General features: G+C 42.4%; 2 protein-coding genes across 3 annotated transcripts in view; both read right to left on the reverse strand.

Annotated features, from left to right (window-relative positions):
* Window positions 1-22123, reverse strand: part of LOC146498569 (uncharacterized) — a 242972-nt gene that overhangs the window by 125811 nt on the left and 95038 nt on the right. The window lies entirely within an intron of this gene.
* LOC146498574 (phospholipid phosphatase-related protein type 4-like) overlaps window positions 1-22123 on the reverse strand; it is a 61039-nt gene that overhangs the window by 35419 nt on the left and 3497 nt on the right. The window contains exons 1-2 of one of the 2 annotated variants that reach the window (XM_085140017.1): window positions 19535-19847; window positions 3306-3491 (exon numbers count right to left, since the gene is read on the reverse strand). In XM_085140017.1, coding sequence (XP_084996143.1) covers window positions 3306-3491; window positions 19535-19618 — 270 coding nt within the window. In that variant the 5' untranslated portion in view covers window positions 19619-19847. Of the gene's footprint in view, window positions 1-3305; window positions 3492-19534; window positions 19848-22123 lie in introns of those variants that run through there. The other variant, XM_085140016.1, reaches the window with a different exon arrangement.

Raw genomic sequence — 22123 nt, forward strand, 5'->3', positions numbered from 1 at the left:
CTTGGTTCCTTTGCAACGATAACACTCTTTACTTTCTCCTTTCAAGGTATGACTCTCCTGTTGTCCTCTAGCGAGACTGAAACATTTTGCTGACGCCCCTGAGGTCTGCAGATCCTGTGCATTTTTATTTTCAGTCTCAATGGCTACTCTGGCTACTACAAGAGACGTCTCTGAATTCAGTCATCCTTAATTCCGCAGACGATCCTATCTCTCAACATCTGTTTAATGTGTTGCCATAGTTACAATCCTGCGCCAGGCGACGCGGCTCCGCTACATATTCCATGGCGGTTTCATTCGGCTTGCGGGAGCGAGAGTCGAACTTATACCTTTGAACAATTTCACTGGGCTTCGGATAGAAGTGATCTTTCATCAGAAGCACCAGCTCTTGGAAGGTTTTGTCTTTGGGCTTGGCCGGGCTGAGAAGGTTTCGCATCAAGCTGTACGTCGCTGCTCCGACGACACTTCTTAAAATCGCTCTTTGTTTCTCTGCATCGTCGATCCCGTTAGCTGCGAAAAACTGCTCGAGTATTTCCGTATACTCATCCCAAGTCTGATTCTTTGGATCGAACGCTACTAGCGTGCCAATTGTAGCCATTTCCGCTTCGAGGTCACTGCCTTCTATTTCCAGCCGCAAACTTTTGCATTCTTTGAAAAGCTAACCAAACCTGTAGCCGACTCCATCACTTTTTTCTTCTTCTCTTTTCTTTCAGTCTGGTCGCCCCAAACTCCTTTCCCTTTAAATGTCCTCGTCGCCAAAAAGATGTTGCATCTTCAAAAACAAAAATAAATAACTGAGCCTTACACCGGAGTATCGTTGCAACTTGTTTACTGAACCTTCTTTTCAGTACATGTACAGAACATCAGTGTCCATTTGTCCCGTCGCAACGGGGATCGCGCGTGGATCGCAGCGTGGATCGCAACGGGGATCGCAACGGGGATCGCGCGTGGATCGCAACGGGGATCGCGCGTGGATCGCAACGGGGATCGCGCGTGGATCGCAACGGGGATCGCAGCAGGGATCGCAGCGTGGATCGCAAAGGGGATCGCGCGTGGATCGCAGCGTGGATCGCAGCGTGGATCGCGCGTGGATCACAACGTGGATCCCGCGTGGATCACAACGGGGATCACGCAGGAATCACATGCACATGGGAAGAGGGACACAGCCTGGAGTGAGAACCCAACAAAGGGAACCCTGAGACAACATAAACACACAGAGGATAACTAGAGAACCGCTCACAGTTGACACTAACCATGGACTAATGAGAAAAAGGAAGCAAAGAAAAGAACACAATGCAAACAGGATAAGAGACTATCAAAGTAAAACAGGAAATGACAAACACTGAGACCTTGACTGAGACATGTGAACTTAACACGGAGAAATGAAAACAGGAAGACTGGATTACAACTGGAGACGCTGATAAGACACAGAGACAAGACTAGGAACAAATTGGAAAGGGAACTGCACAAATGGGAACGTAACAAAACAAGAACCAAAGATTTAGAAATAACAAACTCCGATTCACTAGAGAAATACAAAACACAAGATTAACAAATACAAAAAAATAGAATGGAAAGCTCTTCAACCCAAAAGAACAAATCACAAATCCATAACAGCCTTTAACTTCTTTTATTTGACATTTGGAACTTTTATTTTCAAGCTTTTGAAGCTTGAAGCTTTTAAAGAACCGAGAACGGATTCTCTATAAAAACTGGTTCGAAGTAGGGCTGCCATGATTAGTCGACTATCAAAATCAATAGCGACGACTAATTTAATAGTCGTTTAACAGTGGTTACAACAAAGAGGGGAAAAACTTCCAACACGCACAAACATTTAACCACACGGCATGATATTAATTTGTACAAATGTATTAATGTTACTATGACACAAATGACAAGCCTGTGAGAGCCATATAAGAACTCATAAGACATATTGATAATTTTCATGTTACCTATAAAAAAGATCAACATTAAGTTCAATGAGGAGAGATGATTAGAAAGAATGAATGTGATTTATTGATGAAAAGAATATAGATGGTGGTTAGACTCTGGTGGTCTCAGCGGAGTGGGTGAAAGCAGGACCGAGATGCTGGTGGTGGAGATGAAGGTGGCTTGAATGGAGCCTGAGTGATGAGAGGTGCAGATGGGGAGGAGGTGGGTTGCACAAAGCCGTCTGCAAGGAGAATGATAGATGTCAATGAGATTTAAAGTATACAGCATGAATGCTGATTGGCCTGGAGAAGGTCGGGAGAATGTGATTGGACTAGACCAGTGATGATGAGTGACGACGGGAGTGCTTAGATTTAGCTGGCAGCACCTGGATGTGGACAGATGTGAGGCCATGCATCGTCTTTATTGAACTTATGCATAAGCTTCATTTGTATTAAAAAAGTTAAAGTCAGTTCAAAATAATTCATGTCAACAGAGAAATGGCTGGATTATAACTGTTAGTGCAACATAGAAACAGTGTAGAGCTCTCACTGCTTTCAGGTTGGTCAGACTCCCACAGCATCGGGAACAGATCTACAAATCAGCAATGAGTAGGAGTGCAGATCTGCTGTGGGAAGATTGCTTTCCCAGTCAAACACAATTTACTACATTTGTCTCCACAAAAAAAAGAGACTTAACAGCTCTATTAGTCAGACAAGGAATACATTTACCTAGTTTAGTTATGTTTTATTTGTGGAAACTACAACCCTTTTTTCAAAGATGTGTAGACACTATATTAAACGTAAATAAAAAGACAACATAATAACCTGCAATTTGATGAAAGCCTATACTGGGACAATCCACCAAAGTGGGCAGGGAATGATATAGATGAAAACAAAAGAGGGAGCATAAGGAACAAAAAGAGATGAGAGGGTAAACAGGCCTAACGCTTGCTGCTGGTACAACTGTTGATGGTGCAGAAGCAGCAGCCCCGACAGCGAACGTGGGGAAATTTGAAAAACATTTCACCACTTCTTCCACACTAAACTTGCGTGAGCCCACAGCGACGGTAGAGGAAGTGCCCGGCTTCATTAAGGGATTTGACTGGGCGGAGTCGGTAATGAAAATGAAAAGGCTGCGGTCAGTGCGTGAAGGTCCAGTGCACAGTGATCAGCCAAAAAGTGATCGGCCCACCGGGCAAATGCCTGGTATGCCATACCATTCCAGCCCTGGAGTATTAGTGTTTGAAAGTCCAGTATTATGATTAGCCTAATTCCCACCTACACCTGTAATCACAGTCCCTGAAAGCAAGTGGTGTTTTAGACACTATGTTACTGTGCTAGCCAATGTGAAAGCTGCACATGTGGAGATGTACTTACAGTGACAGTAGGTGCAGCGAAGGCCAGGCTGAAGAGCAAAGGCAATGGACAGACTTCCTGTCTTGGGAGGATGTATGGCAGAGACAGACTGCGATCATTACAACTGTACCCAGAATGCACCGGCTGGAAAATATCCGTCAGCTCCAGGAAGTAAAGACTGACAATAGAGGAGGCCAGAATAGGGAGCTGCAGAACAGAACACAGACCGATGCAAAACAAATGAACAAAGTGTGTGGAGATGAAGAAAAATACATCAATGCAAAAATTCACACGCTTTAAAAACAATAAACTGCATGAATAGAGGAAATTGAGCTGTCTCATTGTGTCTGTTGAAGACTTGTCCTCATTTTTATAGATTAAGGCCAGAGTAACCCAACTAACTTAAAGTACTCATTAAGGTATTTGTCACAGATAAATGGTAAATGGTCTGTATTTATATAGCGCTTTTACTAGTCCCTAAAGACCCCAAAGCGCTTTACACATCCAGTCATCCACCCATTCACACACAGATATAACTCCATATGAAGCAATGCCCAAACATAACTCCGTTTACTGCCCTCCCCCCGGCTCAGAGATTTAGTGGGGTGTTGTATATGAGTGTAGACTTGTATATAGTTCTGAATATTGATTTGAAAATAATGGAATTTGAAAAAAGGGGGTTGAAACAGAAAACGTGTAAATGTCATGCTACTCCTTTTTGAGCATAAACACTGTGTAGACATTAGATATTCATGGAAACTTGATGTTTTTATGTTTTTCTCTTGTTATTTTAGTTATATTTACATGTTCGAAATAAACTATTCTGCACATTTTATATGTACATTCATTGGCCACTTAGGTTCAGTGCTCCTGTTTAAGTGCTTGTTGATGCAAATATCTAGTCAGCCATGATCAAGGCTACCTGATTAAGTTCAAACCAAGTGTCACGGTGGGGAAGAAAGGTGATTTAAATGAAGATGAAAGTAGCGTGGTCGTTGGTGCTGCTCTGAGTTTCAGAAACTGCTGAACTACCAGGATAACACAACCTGCTTCCAGCAGGATAACACACCTTGTCACAAAGGTGAAATAATCTTACACTGGTTTCTTTGAACATGGCAATTAGCTCACTGCACTCAAATACACTCTATAGCAGGGGTCCCCAACCCCTGGACTCCGGTCCAAATCTGGACATCAAGGGGGTTTACTCCGGACCTAAAGCATTTTCCCATTTTCCATGTCGTTAGATATTTTATTCCTGCTGGCTGCAGTGGCTGACTTTTGAACAGGCGCGATGGGCAGCTATGTGGGTCAGCGACGTTCTAGTCCACGCTCTAAGCCAGCTGGTGGCGGTATTGCACCACCAACTGCCAAAAAAACGACAAAGAAGAACAATGCAGGCCATTCGATGCGGGTTGCTAAGTTACGACCTTGGAAGCTCGCACTTGCTGACAGAACAATGAGGACTTGGTGGTGCACAGAAGAGCGGGTAAAAGAAGATGGCTCTGTCAAAGATATGTAACGTGGACTATGAAAGACGAATGGCCATTCCCCATCTGTGAATGCTACTCATGACCACTGATCAGTGGTTGGTGATCAATGGTCAATTTGCATATTATTGATCAAGGAGCTGATCTCACAGCCCATTGTTCCTTCAGTGGGCTGGTTTCAGTCACTGTGCAAATGCCCTGTTTATAAGATTGAAACCTGCAGCTGAGACTGAAGACGTCACCTGATGATGACGAAACGTTTCCCACTGAAAACATCCTGACGAACAGAATCAACTTTTTGGGATTTACTTACCTGGTTGATTGAGCATCAAGACACATTAATGTTGGTTTATGTGCAACAGATTATTGCATAATTTCTTTGTTAAACAGTTTTTGTTTAATATCAGTACTTGAACTGGACTGCACGTTTCTGTTCAGCAGATGATGTAATGAGCACATGAATAATTGATCAGTAGTTATAAATCTATATTGTTAATTAAATGTTTAATAAACATGAAAGAAAATATTTTTGTTGGTTCATTTAAAATGTCCGGACCCCAGATTGACTGGATGATGGAGTGGACCTCCTGCTATTGTAGTTGGATACTCTGCTCTGTCGTCACCAGATCTCAGTCCAACAGAGCATCTTTGGGATGTGTTGGAATGACCGAGCAGGAAGGTTTCTATGGAGCACATCTGACTTTGGTTGGCACTGAATGATTTAAAAGAAGCCGAAAAAGAAAATATAATTGAAAAATATTTTTGGATTTACATATAATTTGCATCCTACATAAATTATTTTTTTTACAGAGTTTGACTTGTCTTGCTAAACCAGCCAGAACAACTGAAAGTCCATTTTAAGTTGGATTAACTCCTTCCTGTGTTTGTGGTGTATTACATTCAACTGTTTTATAAAATGTAAATAGAACCTAAGTACATGTAAAATTTATTGTATTATCCTTTTATAACACTTTTATGTTTTAACTGATTTAAAGAAAAAACACAAAAGACAAAGTGCTACATTTTAGATCTCTTTAACCTGTCAGTCAAATGTTCAACAGAAAGAAGCATCATATTGCATATTTTTGGCTTATTTAATGATACAATTATCTGCGCTACACATATGTGAAACCCAGGTGTTAAAGTGGGCCAGAGTGATCTGCAACAGCGTAATTTCAAATGGCTGAATCAAAAACACACACCAAACTGTTCCCACGCAGTTTGTCAGAAAACATATCTGTGAGCTACATGTGCAGAAAACATGTATGTGCAGCACTGATAGCTGCAGGAAAATTTTTTGTTTTTGGCTTGTTTTTCTGAAACATCTTGCAAAACGAGCTGACGTATGCAAATGTTGGGTTATTCACAGGTTGCATGAAAATACCAGGCAGCTTAGCGCAGCATAAACTGGTGTGTTAGCAGGACTGTGGTAACGTTTACAGTGATGCATTATGTTGGACTGGCTAAATCTCGATTACATCAAAGGTAACAGACATTAGTTTATAACACTGATGATGCAGGTCAGATTCACTCACTGAATTCCACCTGTTATACCAGCTACCAGCCGTAGAACTCACAGAACATTTGTTTATATCTTTTTGAAATTTGGCTGGCTAAATCCACACAGAGAAGCTATTACTGAAGCCGCACCGCTGATCACAGCCTGCACACGAAGAATGTGCTGGAGCAGCAGGACCACTGGCCTCTAGCTCCTACAGGGTAAGAGCATCACAGGAGCACAAGCTAGCTAACGTGGCTTAGCTGCTCAAAAGCAACTAATAAGCTGTGTTGGTTCTCAGTCACCTAGGTCATGGCAGTCTAAGGAGAAAGGAACGTTTCACCTCTCATCTGAGAAGCTTCTGCAGTTCTAGTCCCAGGTATTTAACCTGGGTTGGAGCTGACCCACTCACCATCACATGGTCTCACACCCATGACCTCTGCTTATCTCAGAGGCCCCCTCCTTATTTTGTTTACTGCTGAGCAACCAAATAATGTTCATTTGTCTATTTAGGGTCCTGAGCTCCAGCATCATGACAGGTATGGCTCAACAGCTTGGACATATCAAACATATGACTCCAGCAGACATCTATACTGCACTTAAAACACGTTTCCCTCCATGTTTGCTCTGATGACTGTCAGTCAGTATTGGGAATACATGTTGTGTTTCAGTGTCAGCAACAAACAAAGTTTCTTGTTTCTAAGCTGGCAGAGCCTAATGTCTCTGCTCCTGAGCCGACTGAGCATCTGTGACTGTTTCTGTGTTCACCAGCCCAAGAAATTAGACAATGAATGTTGTTTTTCTCAGCCTGTGAAGACACAGCCTGAATGTGTTGCCAAGCTGCCATGGCAGAGTCTTTCTGTGGAGCTTCACTTGAGACTATGCTAGTAGCACAGCTGAAGCCTTCAAGGACTGTCGCTCCATCTGGAGCCCAGGTAAGCACTGTTTCTGTTGTTGCTACTCCTAAAGACTGTTGTGCTAGCTTGTCTGTGCCAATAATGATTATAGCTCCACCAGTGATTGCCCCTGAGCCTTCACCTCCACCCGTGTCTGCTCCCAGGGCAGCTCGGACACAGCACTCTCCTGCACCCGTTCCAGTTCTTAGTCTGCTCATTAAATTGTGTCCACAATGAAGATTCAAATTTTAAGGATCAAGGGAGGGAAAACAGACCAAACTCATGTCATACACAAACAAATAAGTTAGGTTCCTTTGCTGGCTGCAGGACGTCCTGCAAACAGCAGCAGGGTTTGCTTGAGGTGTTAAGGAAGACTGTAAAAACAGCTGGTAGCTCAGCAGACTAATTAAAAATTTAACGAGCAAATATACAGCTTTCAGGTGGAACCACATAATTTCATGGAAAAGATCAAGAACGAACACGGAGACACAGAAACCATCATGTTGTTAAACTGACACAAGCTCACAGCAGGGTTCACATCGATTGAACTAAGTGGTGATATTTCATCTATTTTAAGAAATTGTTTTAATAATGACAGCAATTATAAGAAAGAGTTAAAGATTTCTAAAAACTGTTGTTTTTTACTATTATTATTATTTTTCTGTATCGTTCCAATCAGCCTTTATCTGTCTGTCTTTCCACATAAACAGGTAGCGATTTTAGCATTAGCATCTTGGCTAATCCAATCAGATGACGACAGACAACATGTCATTCCTAGGGCTGGGTATCATCACTGATTTTTAGAATCGATTCAATTCCGATTCACAAGGTCCAGAATCGATTCGATCCACGATTCGATTTAATTCGATTCGATTCGATTCACTTCGATTTGAATATGGGAAATTTTGACAGTCAGAAATATTATAATTCAGATTAGTACATTTACATATTTTTGTATCTATAAAAAGGAAGCTGACACACGCAAGACTTTATCAAAGGTGTGAGCATCACAGCAGATGCCTTTGTGTCAAAGTAGCTGAAGATAAAACACAGAAACACATGAAGGTGATTTTTCCTGGCCTGGGATTTTATAAAAATATTCTGCAGTAGATCAAAAATGAAAGAAAACCATTAATCAACATATGAACATTACCTCTGAAGTTACAGCGGTTTTATTAGCGACATGGCTAAGCATTTTGCATTTTGCATAATTTTAAAAAGTTTAAATTTGTTCAGCATTGAACGGCAGAAATTAGGTTTTCTTTTCGGAAGTATATAAAACAGAAAAAAAAAAAGTCGGCCGATAGCGCTGTAAACAACGGTAGACTTGTGCGTAACAAGCAAGCGAATAATGCAGAAAACAGTACAGAGAGAGAGGGGGGGAGAGAGAGCGAGAGAGAGAGAGAGAGAGAGAGAGAGAGAGCTGTGCATCGTGGTCGAAGCAAAACAGTAAAAGTCAGAGTGAATACATGACGTTGTTTATGTGAAGTGTAGTTTGGATCTTCTTTTGCTGCTGGTTCGGTCAATATTGTTTGGAGAGACATCAAACTAACAGCTTTAGAATCAGCGCATAAAGGGCGTGAACACAAAGCTCGACCCGCCGACAGATCAGAATCAGCAGCTGTCGGCTTTCAGCCCCGACTGTGAGAAATTCGACATCTCACTGATTCTGATCCGCGGGCTGCGCTGTGTGTTTAAGTCTTTGTGCAGAATCCGTGTTCCTGCTCTCATTTACTGTCTTAGCTGTTTGGTGGTTGTTGAAATTTTGTGAGATTTCACCAGAGATTCTGGCATTTCGGGCAAAATAAATTTATATTAAAAAAATCGATTCAGGATTTTAATGAATCGATTTTACATAATCCAAGCCAGAATCGATTTTAATCGATAAATCGATTATAAAAACCCACCCCTAGTCATTCCACACCTGCAGAAGAAAATACTGCTAATGATGACTTGTGACAATATGTCTCTTGTGTAAATAAACACATACATCCAAATGTATTGTTGTTTTTAATAATGGTAAATGGCCTGTATTTGTATAGTGCTTTACTTAGTCCCTAAGGACCCCGAAGCGCTTTACACTACAATAATGGTAAGCAACAATGCGTGCTCCATATTTTATATTATATTTTCTGGCTAGTCTGCCAGAAAATATAACAAGATATCAAATTTCAAAATAATCCAAAGAACGTGTGTAGCTGCTACTGTACAAAAAGATGAAACATGCCAAAGATGATTGGTTCAGGTAAAACAAGCAAGTCAAAGGTCAAGCAGAACTGGGTACAAGAGGCTGATTAATAGTACTTTTGCTTGAAGAGCCCACCCCAGTTGAAAGTAGGAGTGTGCCACATATGTCATATAGTGATTTCATTGCTATAGCAATGCCATTTTCTTGTTCCTTAGTGTAATGAATGAGCCCAGGCATGTCTGAGAGCAAGAGCTGCTTGTCTGATCATAAAGTATCTGCGTCAACAACCTACCAAGCACAGTACTTTGAAGATATGCAAGAAACAAACTTGTTTCACTACTTGGGGCAAACGCACAGCACTGAGTACAACCAGGCTGCAGACGAGGGAACACCAGCAGCTGGTCATGTTTAACCCAGATGACTACACTAAACATCAATGGAGCGCTCGTAACTGTACCAGGAGCAGCAAACAATGGATGGAAATTATAAAATATTTTCCATCCATCTTCTTCCGCTTTATCCGAGGCCGGGTCTCGGGGGCAGCAGCCTAATAAGCTGTGTTGGTTCTCAGTCACCTAGGTCATGGCAAAGAGGCCCAGACCTCCCTCTCCCCAGCCACCTCCTCCAGCTTATCCGGGGGAACACCAAGGCGTTCCCAGGCCAGCCGAGAGATATAATCTCTCCAGCGTGTCCTGGGTCTGCCCCGGGGCCTCCTCCCGGTGGGACATGCCTGGAACACCTCACCCAGGAGGCGCCCAGGAGGCATCCTTGTCAGATGCCCGAACCACCTCAGCTGGCTCCTTTCGATGTGGAGCAGCAGCGGCTCTACTCTGAGCCCCTCCCGGATGGCCGAACTTCTCACCCTATCTCTAAGGGAGAGGCCAGCCACCCTTCGGAGGAAGCTCATTTCCGCCGCTTGTACTCGCGATCTCGTTCTTTCAGCCACTACCCACAGCTCGTGGCCATAGGTGAGGGTAGGGGCGTAGATCGACCGGTAGTTGTAGGACTTAAAAGTGTAATAATGGACTGAAACAGAAGATGGCAGCACTGCATCTACAAGGATGCCAGCTGCCCTTAAACGCCAAAGAAGAAAAAGCAGTCTCCGTCAGGGGCTGCATCCTCCTGAGGCCGCATTTCTAGGCCGATTATGTCACAGCGATGCGACGAAAGCTGTCTAAATTCAAAGAGTCCTCCAAATGTGTCCGCCTTTTCCCCAGATTTGAAGGATGGGTCGCGTGTATCCTTTGTGGCCCAGCCTATCCCAGAATTCATAGCTCGATCCAGCTAATTCCAGTTTCCAACGATGGCGGCAGCTACTTAGTTTTAATATTACTCTTATTACTCTTTCTGGGTCACAAAATAAACTTTTAACATTTTCAGGTGAGAATGTAGCTGTGTACACTTCATATATCTGCTCGGTTTATCAAGATATCACATATTTGTAAAGCGCTCCGACGTTTTCGGAGACGTCTGTTACCCACCAGCTCGATAACTGACCGGGAGGTCACTAGAGCCGGCGATAACACCAAACTCACGGCACATCATTTTCAGACCCCCACGGCCTTTCGCTACTCAGGTTAAACATGATATATAAGTCACTTAGATAACTTAAAAATGTGATTGTTTGGCTTTTTTCAGTGTTTTATTTGTTCCTGAGTAAATCGGTTTGGCTGAGATTAAAGTTATAGTTTTCACACAGCTGAATAAACATCAAACAGAAAACTGGTTAAACAGAAGTGTGAGATGCTCGAAAATTTACTCAAGTGTCCTGTTATATTTTAGATATGAAGGATCAGATGGCTGAGTTTATTAAACACCACTGAGACAATCTGCAAATTTCATTAAAAGTTTAATAAACTATCGAGGACTTTCGGTGAGGCATGTAGAGACATGGTCACGCCACATTGAGCTCCGTCTGTACTCTCCCTTTCTAGGCACTTATAGTGAAGTTAGTGTATCCTTTTTTACGAGCAGCCGAAGTCAAAAGTGAAACATTGCACAGCGTGATGAAAAACATGTGAAGCCTTGGACCAAGCTTTATCGCCTGTCGGTGCAAGTATTTCTCAAAATGTAACCTTGCTGCGGTCAGTCCAAGACAACTTAAACATGCAGGCAGCTAAAGTGGATATGCCACTGGTCAAGGTCGATAACCTACAGGGCTCAGTCCGCCAAGTCAAAAAAGATGCTAACAACTGTATAACTGAAATGGGCAAGCTCACACTCAGGATTAATGAGTTGGAAGATCGAGAACGGAGAAACAACATCAGAATCATTAACCTACCAGTGGGAATCGAAGGGGATCCTTGCGAGATGGCATAACTCAGCTTATAACCTCAGCACGTCGGAGCAGTATGTGTCACGTGATAGAGCGGCTGTGGCGTGCGAGACCTGTCGGCAGTCTGGTTGAGCATTTGGAGCCTCGCTACCAAACCAGCATTTAATCTCAGAGAAAGGTATCCCAGAGAAGTAAAGCAAGTGTGCAAGTTCATCTCTGAATGTTTGTAAAGCATTCCAGCGTTAAGCTTAACAACCGATATATGGGGCTACTGCCTCTCTCTCTCTCTCCTGGTGCTACTTCAATCATGAAACTGATCAATGATCAGCTGATCGGCTTTTCTCTCTTGTTTGTTTATCGCCCACTTTGCACCAGAAAGAGGAAACCAGCGGCTGAACAACAGCAGCACGTTTAAGCTTGATCAGCTGTTGTTAGAATTTATTTAATATTATTTCTACACCAGGATCTTTTTCTACAGCTGACGTAACTGTGCAGGGGCGGAGCTAGCAAAGTGTAGCCAGGGGGGCCGATAGGGCATCAACAGGGAAAAGGGGGCACAAAGACATACTTTTCTTTCTTATTCTCATTTAAAATGTCGAGCTTTTAATAAATAATTATCTGAATCTTACAACCAAAGCTTTAATCTGATATGAAATGTATAGAAGTCCATTATTATATATCGGAACTATTAAGTCAAATTTTTAACTTGGTAAGCTATAGTACTTTTTCCTTTGGGAAGATACCATCTGTGCAGTCTGCAGTTCTGTTGAAGGAAGATATTAAATCTATTTTATTATTGTAGAAAAATAATTGATTTCTGTGCATTTTTTTTCACGTGCATCAAATTAAAGTCGATTACGTCAATTAAGCATCATGAGGTGGAGGGTGCGGGGTGGTTCCCTATTTTTCTTTTTGCTGTGAGTTTGCAACCCTGTTAGTTAGGCTGCTTAATATTTCCACTAAGTACCCAGAATAGGGAGGATGGAGCAAGTTTAAGTTTATTAGATTCATCAGTTTTGTTGAACTATGAAATATTTTGGGTGCAGTGTATTTTTTGCATACAGGTATAACAGAATAGCTTTAGTTTGTTTTTGTTTTTTAACTTGGGCATAAACTTATACAAAAAGTATAGATATTTAGATATTTAAAAAACTATTTTATTGATCAAAAAATACACTATATCGGATTAATATCGTATCGGACATAAAAAAGTGGTATCGTGCCATCTGTAGTATAAAGTGGGATATATTACAAAAATCTAGTCCAGAAGGAGGACGGGCAGTCCCGAATTTCAAACTATACCATTTGGCATTCACATTGAAACATATCAGGCAATGGTTGGATCCAGATGCAATGGCCCCATGGTTGGACATTGGAAAACACCTTGTAACCTCAATTACACTACAACACTTTGTTTTCTCTGGGATTTCACTTAAACAGTGCTCATTGCGACAGGGGCCTATAATTTCGTATTTATTGAAATCTTTTAGACTTTCAGGTAAAGTTCTTAGGTGGACTAACAACGTGGCACAAGCACACCCCTGTATGGCAAAATATCAGTTGCTAACTGGGTCCAAAACCTTCACTAAAAGCCCATGGGCTCAAAGCCCTATCCAGGTGTTAGAGGATTTAAATGGTACAAATTCAAATGCTTAGTTTCCAGGAGCTGGTTACTCGCTATAGAGTCCCAGAGCAGTCATTATTTCACTATTTTAGATTACGCTCAGCCCTCAAATCGCATAATATCCAGTGGGGAGACAATTTAAAGTTATACTCAATTGTAGAGCTGGTGCAAAACTCACCTAAAAAAATAGCTTCATCTATCTACTTGAATCAATTAAAGCGGTTAAAATCCCAAAATCTTTCTATTAAAGAATGGCAAAAAGACCTGGCAGACCAACAAGAGAAGATGGACCACAACCTGGGCCAATGTTGCCAGTTCATCAAAGAATCCCAGCCACCAATTTATCCATGATAAGATATGCCATTGAATGTACTTAACTCCTCAGAAAGGATTCCAGATGAAAATAACCTCTCATCCTTACTGCACATCGAGTGCTACTAGGGCTGGAGCCGAACCCGAATATGCTACTCGGAAAGGCACAAATAACGTGTTATTTACAATTAATTATTTTGAACAAGTACTTAAAAAATATTTGTATTCAGGAACAAGGAAAAACTTTATATCAAAAAGCTGAGTTTCCTTATGAGACCGCAGTGCATGCCCGGATGAGTAACATGATAAAGAGCTGACTGACACGGGCCGCCCCACACAGCAACAGAGAAAGCTGAGGCTGAACTGCATCACTATTTTTGTTGAATATATATATTTTTACCATAACTGGATTTTTACGCCCATTTTGAATTTTACTCGAATACAAATACAAATACTTTTCCCTCCTCAACAAATACAAATACAGATACAACCCTAGGCACACGTGCCAACTGTGGCACGCGTGCCTAGGGTTGCCGACCCCTGCCATAGAGAATGCGTGTTAACTGGGTTAACTGATGGCACGACCATAGCTGGACTGGCCATCCGGCATACTCGGCATTTGCTCGGTGGCCCGGTGACTTTTTTCTTCTTCTTTATCACGGTATAAACAACGAAAGGTGGTGGATTGGCCAGATGCTGGTCAGTGTGTAAAAATAACTCAGTTGTTTGGTGGCGGTTATGGCTAGCTTCCACAGATTCAGTAACATTAGCAAGTGGTGGAGGCAGCAGGTGGATGAGAGAAAGGGAAGGCAGGAGGAGCAGAGACCCGAGGTGGCCGCCGGTCCGAGCGTCAGGTGAACTGAACTTCAGGTAAGAAGTTATGAGCTGCAGTCTATCTGGGTCAGATATAAACCAAGTTTAGTTTATTTTCGTTGTTCTGACTTTTTACAGTCAGTTACAATAACCCGTACTGCTACTAGCTAGCATGACAGAGTTTCTATACAGCTGGGTGGTGCTATGATGTTACTGATAGTGAACTTTATTTTATTCATAAGGTTAGTTAGTAGAGCTGCCAAATGTTCCGTAAAAAGACGGAATGGTCTCGTATTCAGAGAAAATATTACGCGTTTCATGTTGAGGTGAAAAGGAACAGTTTGTCCCGGACTTCAGCTGAAAAAGACACAAAGCTGGATTTATTCTGTCTTTGCTGCACAGCTGCCTCTTCTTCTCTTTATTAAATTTATTGCTAATGCAATCATATGGCACACTGACCTCTGAGGGAATTTTAAATGGCACTCCTCATGAGAAAGGTTGCCGACCCTGCTCTATGGGAATGTCCTGATGTGTTCTTATTCTGGAGCAAGGTAAAAAAGTTACTGTCATCACTGACAAATATCAGTCTCCCTGCTGACCCACTACTACATCTCCTACTTAATGACTTTAGGCTTTCAATGACAATGAAAGCGCGCAAATTATGGCTGGCAGGCATAACTGCAGCCAAAAAGCTAGTGGTTCAGAGGTGGCTACCACCACGTGATCTCTTGGTGAAACACTGGTTACATGCCTTCTTAGATATCTTGTACTTAGAGCTATGCTCAGCTAGGGTCAACCATGAAAACCCCTCAACAGTCCAAAACTGGCTAAAGGGAATTAGAGACCAAAAGGTTACTCAGGAATGTGCAATAGGCAAGTTAGTACATGTAATTTTCTTCTTTTTGTTTTACAGCACTGACCTATTGTACCTCTCTCCTTGTTCGTTATGTTAACCTGTGGTGTCAGTGGAACGTTATGGTTATGCTGTAAAGGTGATATGTGCTGGTAGGGAGGGCGGGGGTGGAGGGGGAGGAAAGGGACTTGTAGGGTTTGGGTTTATTAGGGAAACTCAATATGTTGTATGTTTGTGGTGTGCTGCATAAGACCTTTAATATTGCATTATATTAAAACGTTGAATAAACTATCATCCTGTCTTTATTTTTAATTAGCACATAGCTTAAACACTTCCAGCTGTAATCTGATGATAGTTACATAATGCATGCTGGTGCATAAGCTGTAGGTTTTACGTCCAGTGGATGATGATCTGATTCATCAGCCCTACTATTAGGTTGACTTCACATACCAAAACATGAAATAGACTAGCTTTGCTTGATCTTCATAATAATCTGTGTTTTTAATAGTGTGCCACATCACAAACAGCACTGCTAACCCTCGAGCCCACTGGTGCCATATAAATACTGAACTGAATGCAGCAGTCTCAGGACTAGTGTAATATTTAGTAATAATATAAACTTACTGTGTTTCATAGTTATCAGCCTACTGAGTTGATTTACTGGCCTACAGACGCCTGCTTCAGTGACAGAAAAGCATATTTCACACAGAGACAATGATCTATCATTTACTCAGCTGTCGTCAATGACTTCCCTTTAATCCTCATGGATGTTTTATTAAGTACATACAGGAAGAGCAATTTGACGATGTGCCAAACAAAGCAAAGCCTTTGTGGATACTGTGCACAGAGGGAAGCAGGCTACAGTAAGGATGTTTTCCTCCTCTTAACGTCTGTAGCTCTGAATGCAGCGATATAAAAATACACCCCATTCAGTGGGCCATGTTGCCTAGCAGCCAGTTAGTGGGTAGGATGGTGTGACAGTGTGTGAGATGTAATGTACCAGACACAGAGCGACTGTGTCATGGAAAGACAGAGAAACTGTGATTGACAGAGAGTTTTAACCTAAACTCTGTGCCAGGGGCAAACAATTCATGAACCGTGCGCCTCACAGTTAGCATCGCACGGCAGTATTTTATGTGTAGCACAGAATCAGCAAACCCTACATGCAAGCAGGCTTCCTCTTCATTACACATTCATATGAAATTCACACATTTTAGCTGAATATACAACATTTTGGGAAGACTGACTAGGGAATCTGGGTCGGTAGATGGCGTGGATCATCGGTGTTACTGTGCATCACAGAGCAGAAAAATGTCAACAGGCCTGAAAGCTGGGTGTGTGAGTGAATATAGAGAGTTGTGTAGAGGTTGTTCTGTGCGATGGACTGTCAGAATTGTCCTGGCATGCCTTCCCACTAATGCCTTTAGATTTAGCTGGGCCTGACCACTGGAACGATTATGTCTCAGGGCCAGAAATAGCCACGTATCCAACGTCCAACTTCAAACATGACAGTAAGTGAAGGGACCATAAAGAGAAAATTCGAGCGTTCAAAGACTCGCTGTGCTGTCAGACACCAAGCAGCCAGGCGTGGTTTTACCTCCCATCCTTTCTCTGGACTCCTGTTTCTGCCACACACTCTAAGGAACCTCAGCCACTGGTTTGGACGACACATTGGTGCCATGTTGTTGTTCTGGTGTGTTCGGAGCCAGACGTTAACATTTAAGGAGGAAATAGGGTTGTCTGCTAATGCTTGCACAGATACGTGCACATGCATATACTCCACATGCCCCTGGTACTGCCAAAAGGTCTTACTCTGTGCCACGTCATGTTACGACCTGTGGTACCAGAACAAGTGGCCTACAGGAGGTGATGGCAGAGCCAGACACTGTCAGAGGTTTCCTGAACAGCGTCATTAATCAAACTCACAGAAATGCTTTCACAGACTCACACGTGTTCTTTTCTTGTCTACTTGTCATTAATTAATCAGTCAGTAATTAGTAAAAACAAACTGAGATTTGACTTCCAGTGGCGCCTTTGCACAGTACACAACAGGACAGCGTGTACACTCCTGAACACTGATTTTTGACCTTTGGAGGTTTCGGAGGAATCAGCAACAAATAATCAAAGCTTCCCGCAGCAAATGGAGGGTTGGGGTGGCGAACAATGACACGTCTAATTTGATAAACAGCAAAATCACCAACGTGAGTTAAAGGCACGTTGACATTTCAGCTAGTTAAAAGTAGATCACTCAGAAATTCACAAGCACATTCACACTGCTGCTCTCTGGTTTTTCACACAACCAATAAACACAACAGGGAAAGACATTCATCATCGTTGCAAAGCAGTAAGATCCTGTCACCAGATTTCTGCTAAAGGCAACTTGAAAAATGTCTAAATCTAGCAACAAATTGGCGAAATACTACTGCAGATTTTAAGAAATAATTCTACTCATGTATGACGCTGTGTGGTCAAACACATCAGCGATCTTCAGCAGCAGTTTGCAGGTTTGTCAAAAATTCTCTTGGGACATTTGTCGTTCATTTTCAGTCCAGTCCTTGTACCTGAACATTTTCAGAGCAATGATTCTTGTTTGTTAAGTAACTGACATAACTATTATTCATGCATAAACACCAAGCATATGCACCAGTGTTGTGCCTGCAAATAACAAAGATCATTTATATTTGGTTGTCTGTTATTTGCAGGCTTGTCTCAAAAACACAATTTGACCGACATTGCTGGTGGAATATTTCTGCACCAACAGCATGCTGCTTCTGCTCGGTGTTTCACCTTCCCTTATGTATGAAAACTTGACACATTGCCATATGGTGTGCACAGTGTCCTTAAAAAGGTGAAGGAAAAAAGCACAAGTGGCTCTGTCGACAGCAGATGAACGGTATCCAAAATTCACAACATTAAGAAATGAGGGAAAAAATCCATCAAAGACCTAAATCTTGACCTGAGAGATGCACCTGCAACAAGCCAGCCTTTACAAAGAGAAACGGAGAGAAAAGACACAAGAACTGGCCTGACTATCAGCAGGAAGGGATCTTACAGAGAGAGGAATCAAAACTTTGGGTCAAACCATCAGTACAGAGGACAGGAGCAAGGCACAACAGTCGGTGTCAACAGCTCTGTCAGGGTTTGGCACCTCAGCCCATCAGATGCTGATTCATCATGGAAAGCATCTTATTGTGTAGTCAGATGGTTTCTTAGCTGTTTACAGTCTCAGCAGGTTGCATGTCTAAATAAAGTAAAATCTTTGCTTCCTATTAAACTCCATTGCTGGTGTGTACGTAGAGTGTGAGCAGCAACATAGCCCAGTCTACGCCCTACATGTTCACATTGTCGTCCAAATCTTGAGGAAAATGTCATTTTCCTGGTGCAGCACAATTGTAACTGGGAACAAAAGCACTGCTGGCGCAGCTTTAAGACGTAAACACCTTAGATATGGTGACAAGCAGGCAGAAGTTAGGCTGATGTTTAATTCAGTGTAAAGTTAGACTAACAAATCATCTCTGCACGCACTAACCTGACAGTATAAAGCAACAGATGAAATATTATTATCATGTTCTGCAGTCAGTACTAGAAATACAGATCAAAACAAAGGCAGCCTTAATGGGCCAAAACCAATATCACTGCTATTGTTATTAAAGACAGAGATGTCTTGTTTTTAATGCTGCTAGAAGAACGCTGCAGATTGTGGAGCCTACGGGAAGAAGGCTGCTTCACAGTCTGTGGGCGTATGAACTGAATGCAGCAGCAGGATTTAGCCCAGAAGAGCAGAGAAATGACTGTGCAGGTCCAGCCTCGCACTGATCTGTCGGGAACAGACTAAACCCGAACCTGTGGCTGCTAATGTGCTAATCCTGATTATTCCAAACACAATGAAAGTAAGCTGCAGTAGTGCAGCATTAAATCTGGACTCTCCTCACTGCTTTCTGTCTGCTGATCGACGTGTGAGCCATGAACGATATCTGCACACTGACGATGTTTGATCCCAAATCTTTGTCCCCAACAAATCTGCTGTATGCAAAGGCAATGTAACAGAGGATGCAGAGTCACTGGGCTCTGAGACACCAGGTAAACATCACTGCTGTACCATTACAGCCTGCCTGGCCAACCTAAAAGCATCCTCAGTGTGCATCCACAACAATTTAACAGGTGATTTCTCTGTGTTTGCTCCCAGGACAGCGACGAGCATCTGTGAGGAGCACCTGCTGCCCCCCTCCCTCCCTCCACCACCAGAGCAGCACAGACCCATCACTGACAGCCTTTTACATCGTAACAGACGGACAGATGTTCACCTCTACGAAATAGAAGCAGGGCAGCAGGGTGACGCTGTCCTTGGTCTCCTTCCCGCCTTTCAGTCGCTCCTTGGCACGAGACATCACGAGCGCCCGCTGGTCTCCCCCGTTGCCGGGAGACAGGGAGCTGTACCTGATTCCCGTCGTAATTTTGCCGAAACTGCGGCCGCCCCCCCCCCTCCCCCCTCGACCCTCCCTAGCTCCCAAGCCTCTAACGGCGGACCCCCATCGCCGGGCAAGGTGAGCTGGAAGTGTCGGTGCTTCCTGATGGGGTCCGTCGCCCCTGAAAATATGGTGGCTGGTAGGCTTTAAAAAGCCGTGCTAGCGCACGACTCCAGACAGCGTCTCCTCCAGAAGTGTTGGACCGCTGTGGCGACACTCAGACCGTTCATCGTGGAAACGCGTGTGATACTGAGGAGATGAGCCCTTCGGTCACGCTGGTCCTCCGCAGGTACCTCAGAGACGCTCACCCACTCGCTGTCCTCCAGCTCTGCTGCAGCAGGTGAGCCTGGTTATGTTCGCCGAAGTAAGCGTCGATGCTTCCTGTCGGGCTTTTCAAAATAAAGTCAAAGTACTGCTTTTTGTTTGTTTCCGGTTTTTAATTCAGTAAATGCAGCACAGTTATATATATATATATATATATATATATATATATATATATATATATATATATATATATATATATATATATATGACAACATGTTGTTTTCCAGACATAAATCTGCAGCTTCCTGGAAGTGCACAGGAAAATGAAGAAGAAAAAGATGTCCCACTATGCACCCATTTAGCCAGGAAAATGTACTTTTTATGTGACTGTTTTAGAGTCACAGATCCACTTGTGAATAGTTTTTCGTGGAGTACATGTCAATTATTGACCTATGAAACCTGTGACATAACAGCGAACTTGAGCTGCCACTTTGTTTGTTTTTGCCTGACAGAACTGACGACAGTTATCAGCTAAACAGCAAAAATGTTTCCAAAGACTATGTATGTATCACAAATACACACTTATCTTCTAATTACTATACTTTCACTCACCAACACTGAAGCACAAACATCTTGCAGTTAAACAGTTCGATGCTCTAAAACAGGGGTGTCAAACTCCAGTCCTCGAGGGCCATCATCCTCCTTGTTTTTGAGTTATCCCTGCCATACCTTCTGCAGCACTGTAGCCAGGCTGACAAAAAGTCAGAGCTCTTTTGAGCCAACCATCCCTTTAACGTTAACTAGTGATGACTTCATGAACTTCTTCACAAATAAAATTTTTATCATTAGAGAAAAAATTACCAATAATCATCCCACAGATGTAATATTATCTACAGCTACTCTTAGTTCCATTGATGTTAAGTTAGACTCTTTTTTTCCAATCGATCTTTCTGAGTTAACTTCAATAATTACTTCCTCCAAACCATCAACGTGTCTTTTAGACCCCATTCCTACAAAACTGCTCAAAGAAGTCCTGCCATTGATTAATTCTTCGATCTTATATATGATCAACCTATCTCTAATAATCGGCTATGTACCACAGGCCTTCAAGGTGGCTGCAGTTAAACCTTTACTCAAAAAGCCATCTCTAGACCCAGCAGTCTTAGCTAATTATAGGCCAATCTCCAACCTTCCTTTCATATCAAAAATCCTTGAAAGAGTAGTTGTCAAACAGCTAACAGATCATCTGCAGAGGAATGGTTTATTTGAAGAGTTTCAGTCAGGTTTCAGAGTTCATCACAGCACAGAAACAGCTTTATTGAAGGTTACAAATGATCTTCTTATGGCCTCTGACAGTGGACTCATCTCTGTGCTTGTCCTTCTTGACCTTAGTGCAGCATTCGATACTGTTGACCATAATATTCTATTAGAGCGATTAGAACATGCTGTAGGTATTACAGGTATTGCACTGCAGTGGTTTGTATCATATCTATCTAATAGACTCCAATTTGTGCATGTAAATGGAGAGTCCTCTTCACACACTGAGGTTAATTATGGAGTTCCACAGGGTTCGGTGCTAGGACCAATTCTGTTTACATTATACATGCTTCCCCTAGGCAGCATCATTAGAAGACATAGCATACATTTTCACTGCTATGCAGATGACACCCAGCTCTATCTGTCCATGAAGCCAGATAACACACACCAATTAGTTAAACTGCAGGAATGTCTTAAAGACATAAAGACTTGGATGGCCACTAACTTTCTGCTTCTTAACTCAGATAAAACTGAGGTCATTGTACTCGGCGCTGAAAAGCTTAGAAATATGGTATCTAACCAGATTCTTACTCTGGATGGCATTACCTTGGCCTCCAGTAACACTGTGAGGAACCTTGGAGTCATTTTTGACCAGGATATGTCCTTCAACGCACATATTAAACAAATATGTAAGACTGCGTTCTTCCATTTGCGCAACATCTCTAAAATTAGAAATATCCTGTCTCAGAGTGACGCTGAAAAACTAGTTCATGCATTTATTACTTCCAGGCTAGACTACTGTAATTCATTATTATCAGGATGTCCAAAAAACTCACTGAAAAGCCTTCAGTTAATCCAAAATGCTGCAGCAAGAGTCCTGACAGGGACTAGAAGGAGAGAGCATAT

Source organism: Neolamprologus multifasciatus, chromosome 18, assembly GCF_963576455.1.
Source record: "Neolamprologus multifasciatus chromosome 18, fNeoMul1.2, whole genome shotgun sequence".
NCBI lineage: Eukaryota > Metazoa > Chordata > Actinopteri > Cichliformes > Cichlidae > Neolamprologus > Neolamprologus multifasciatus.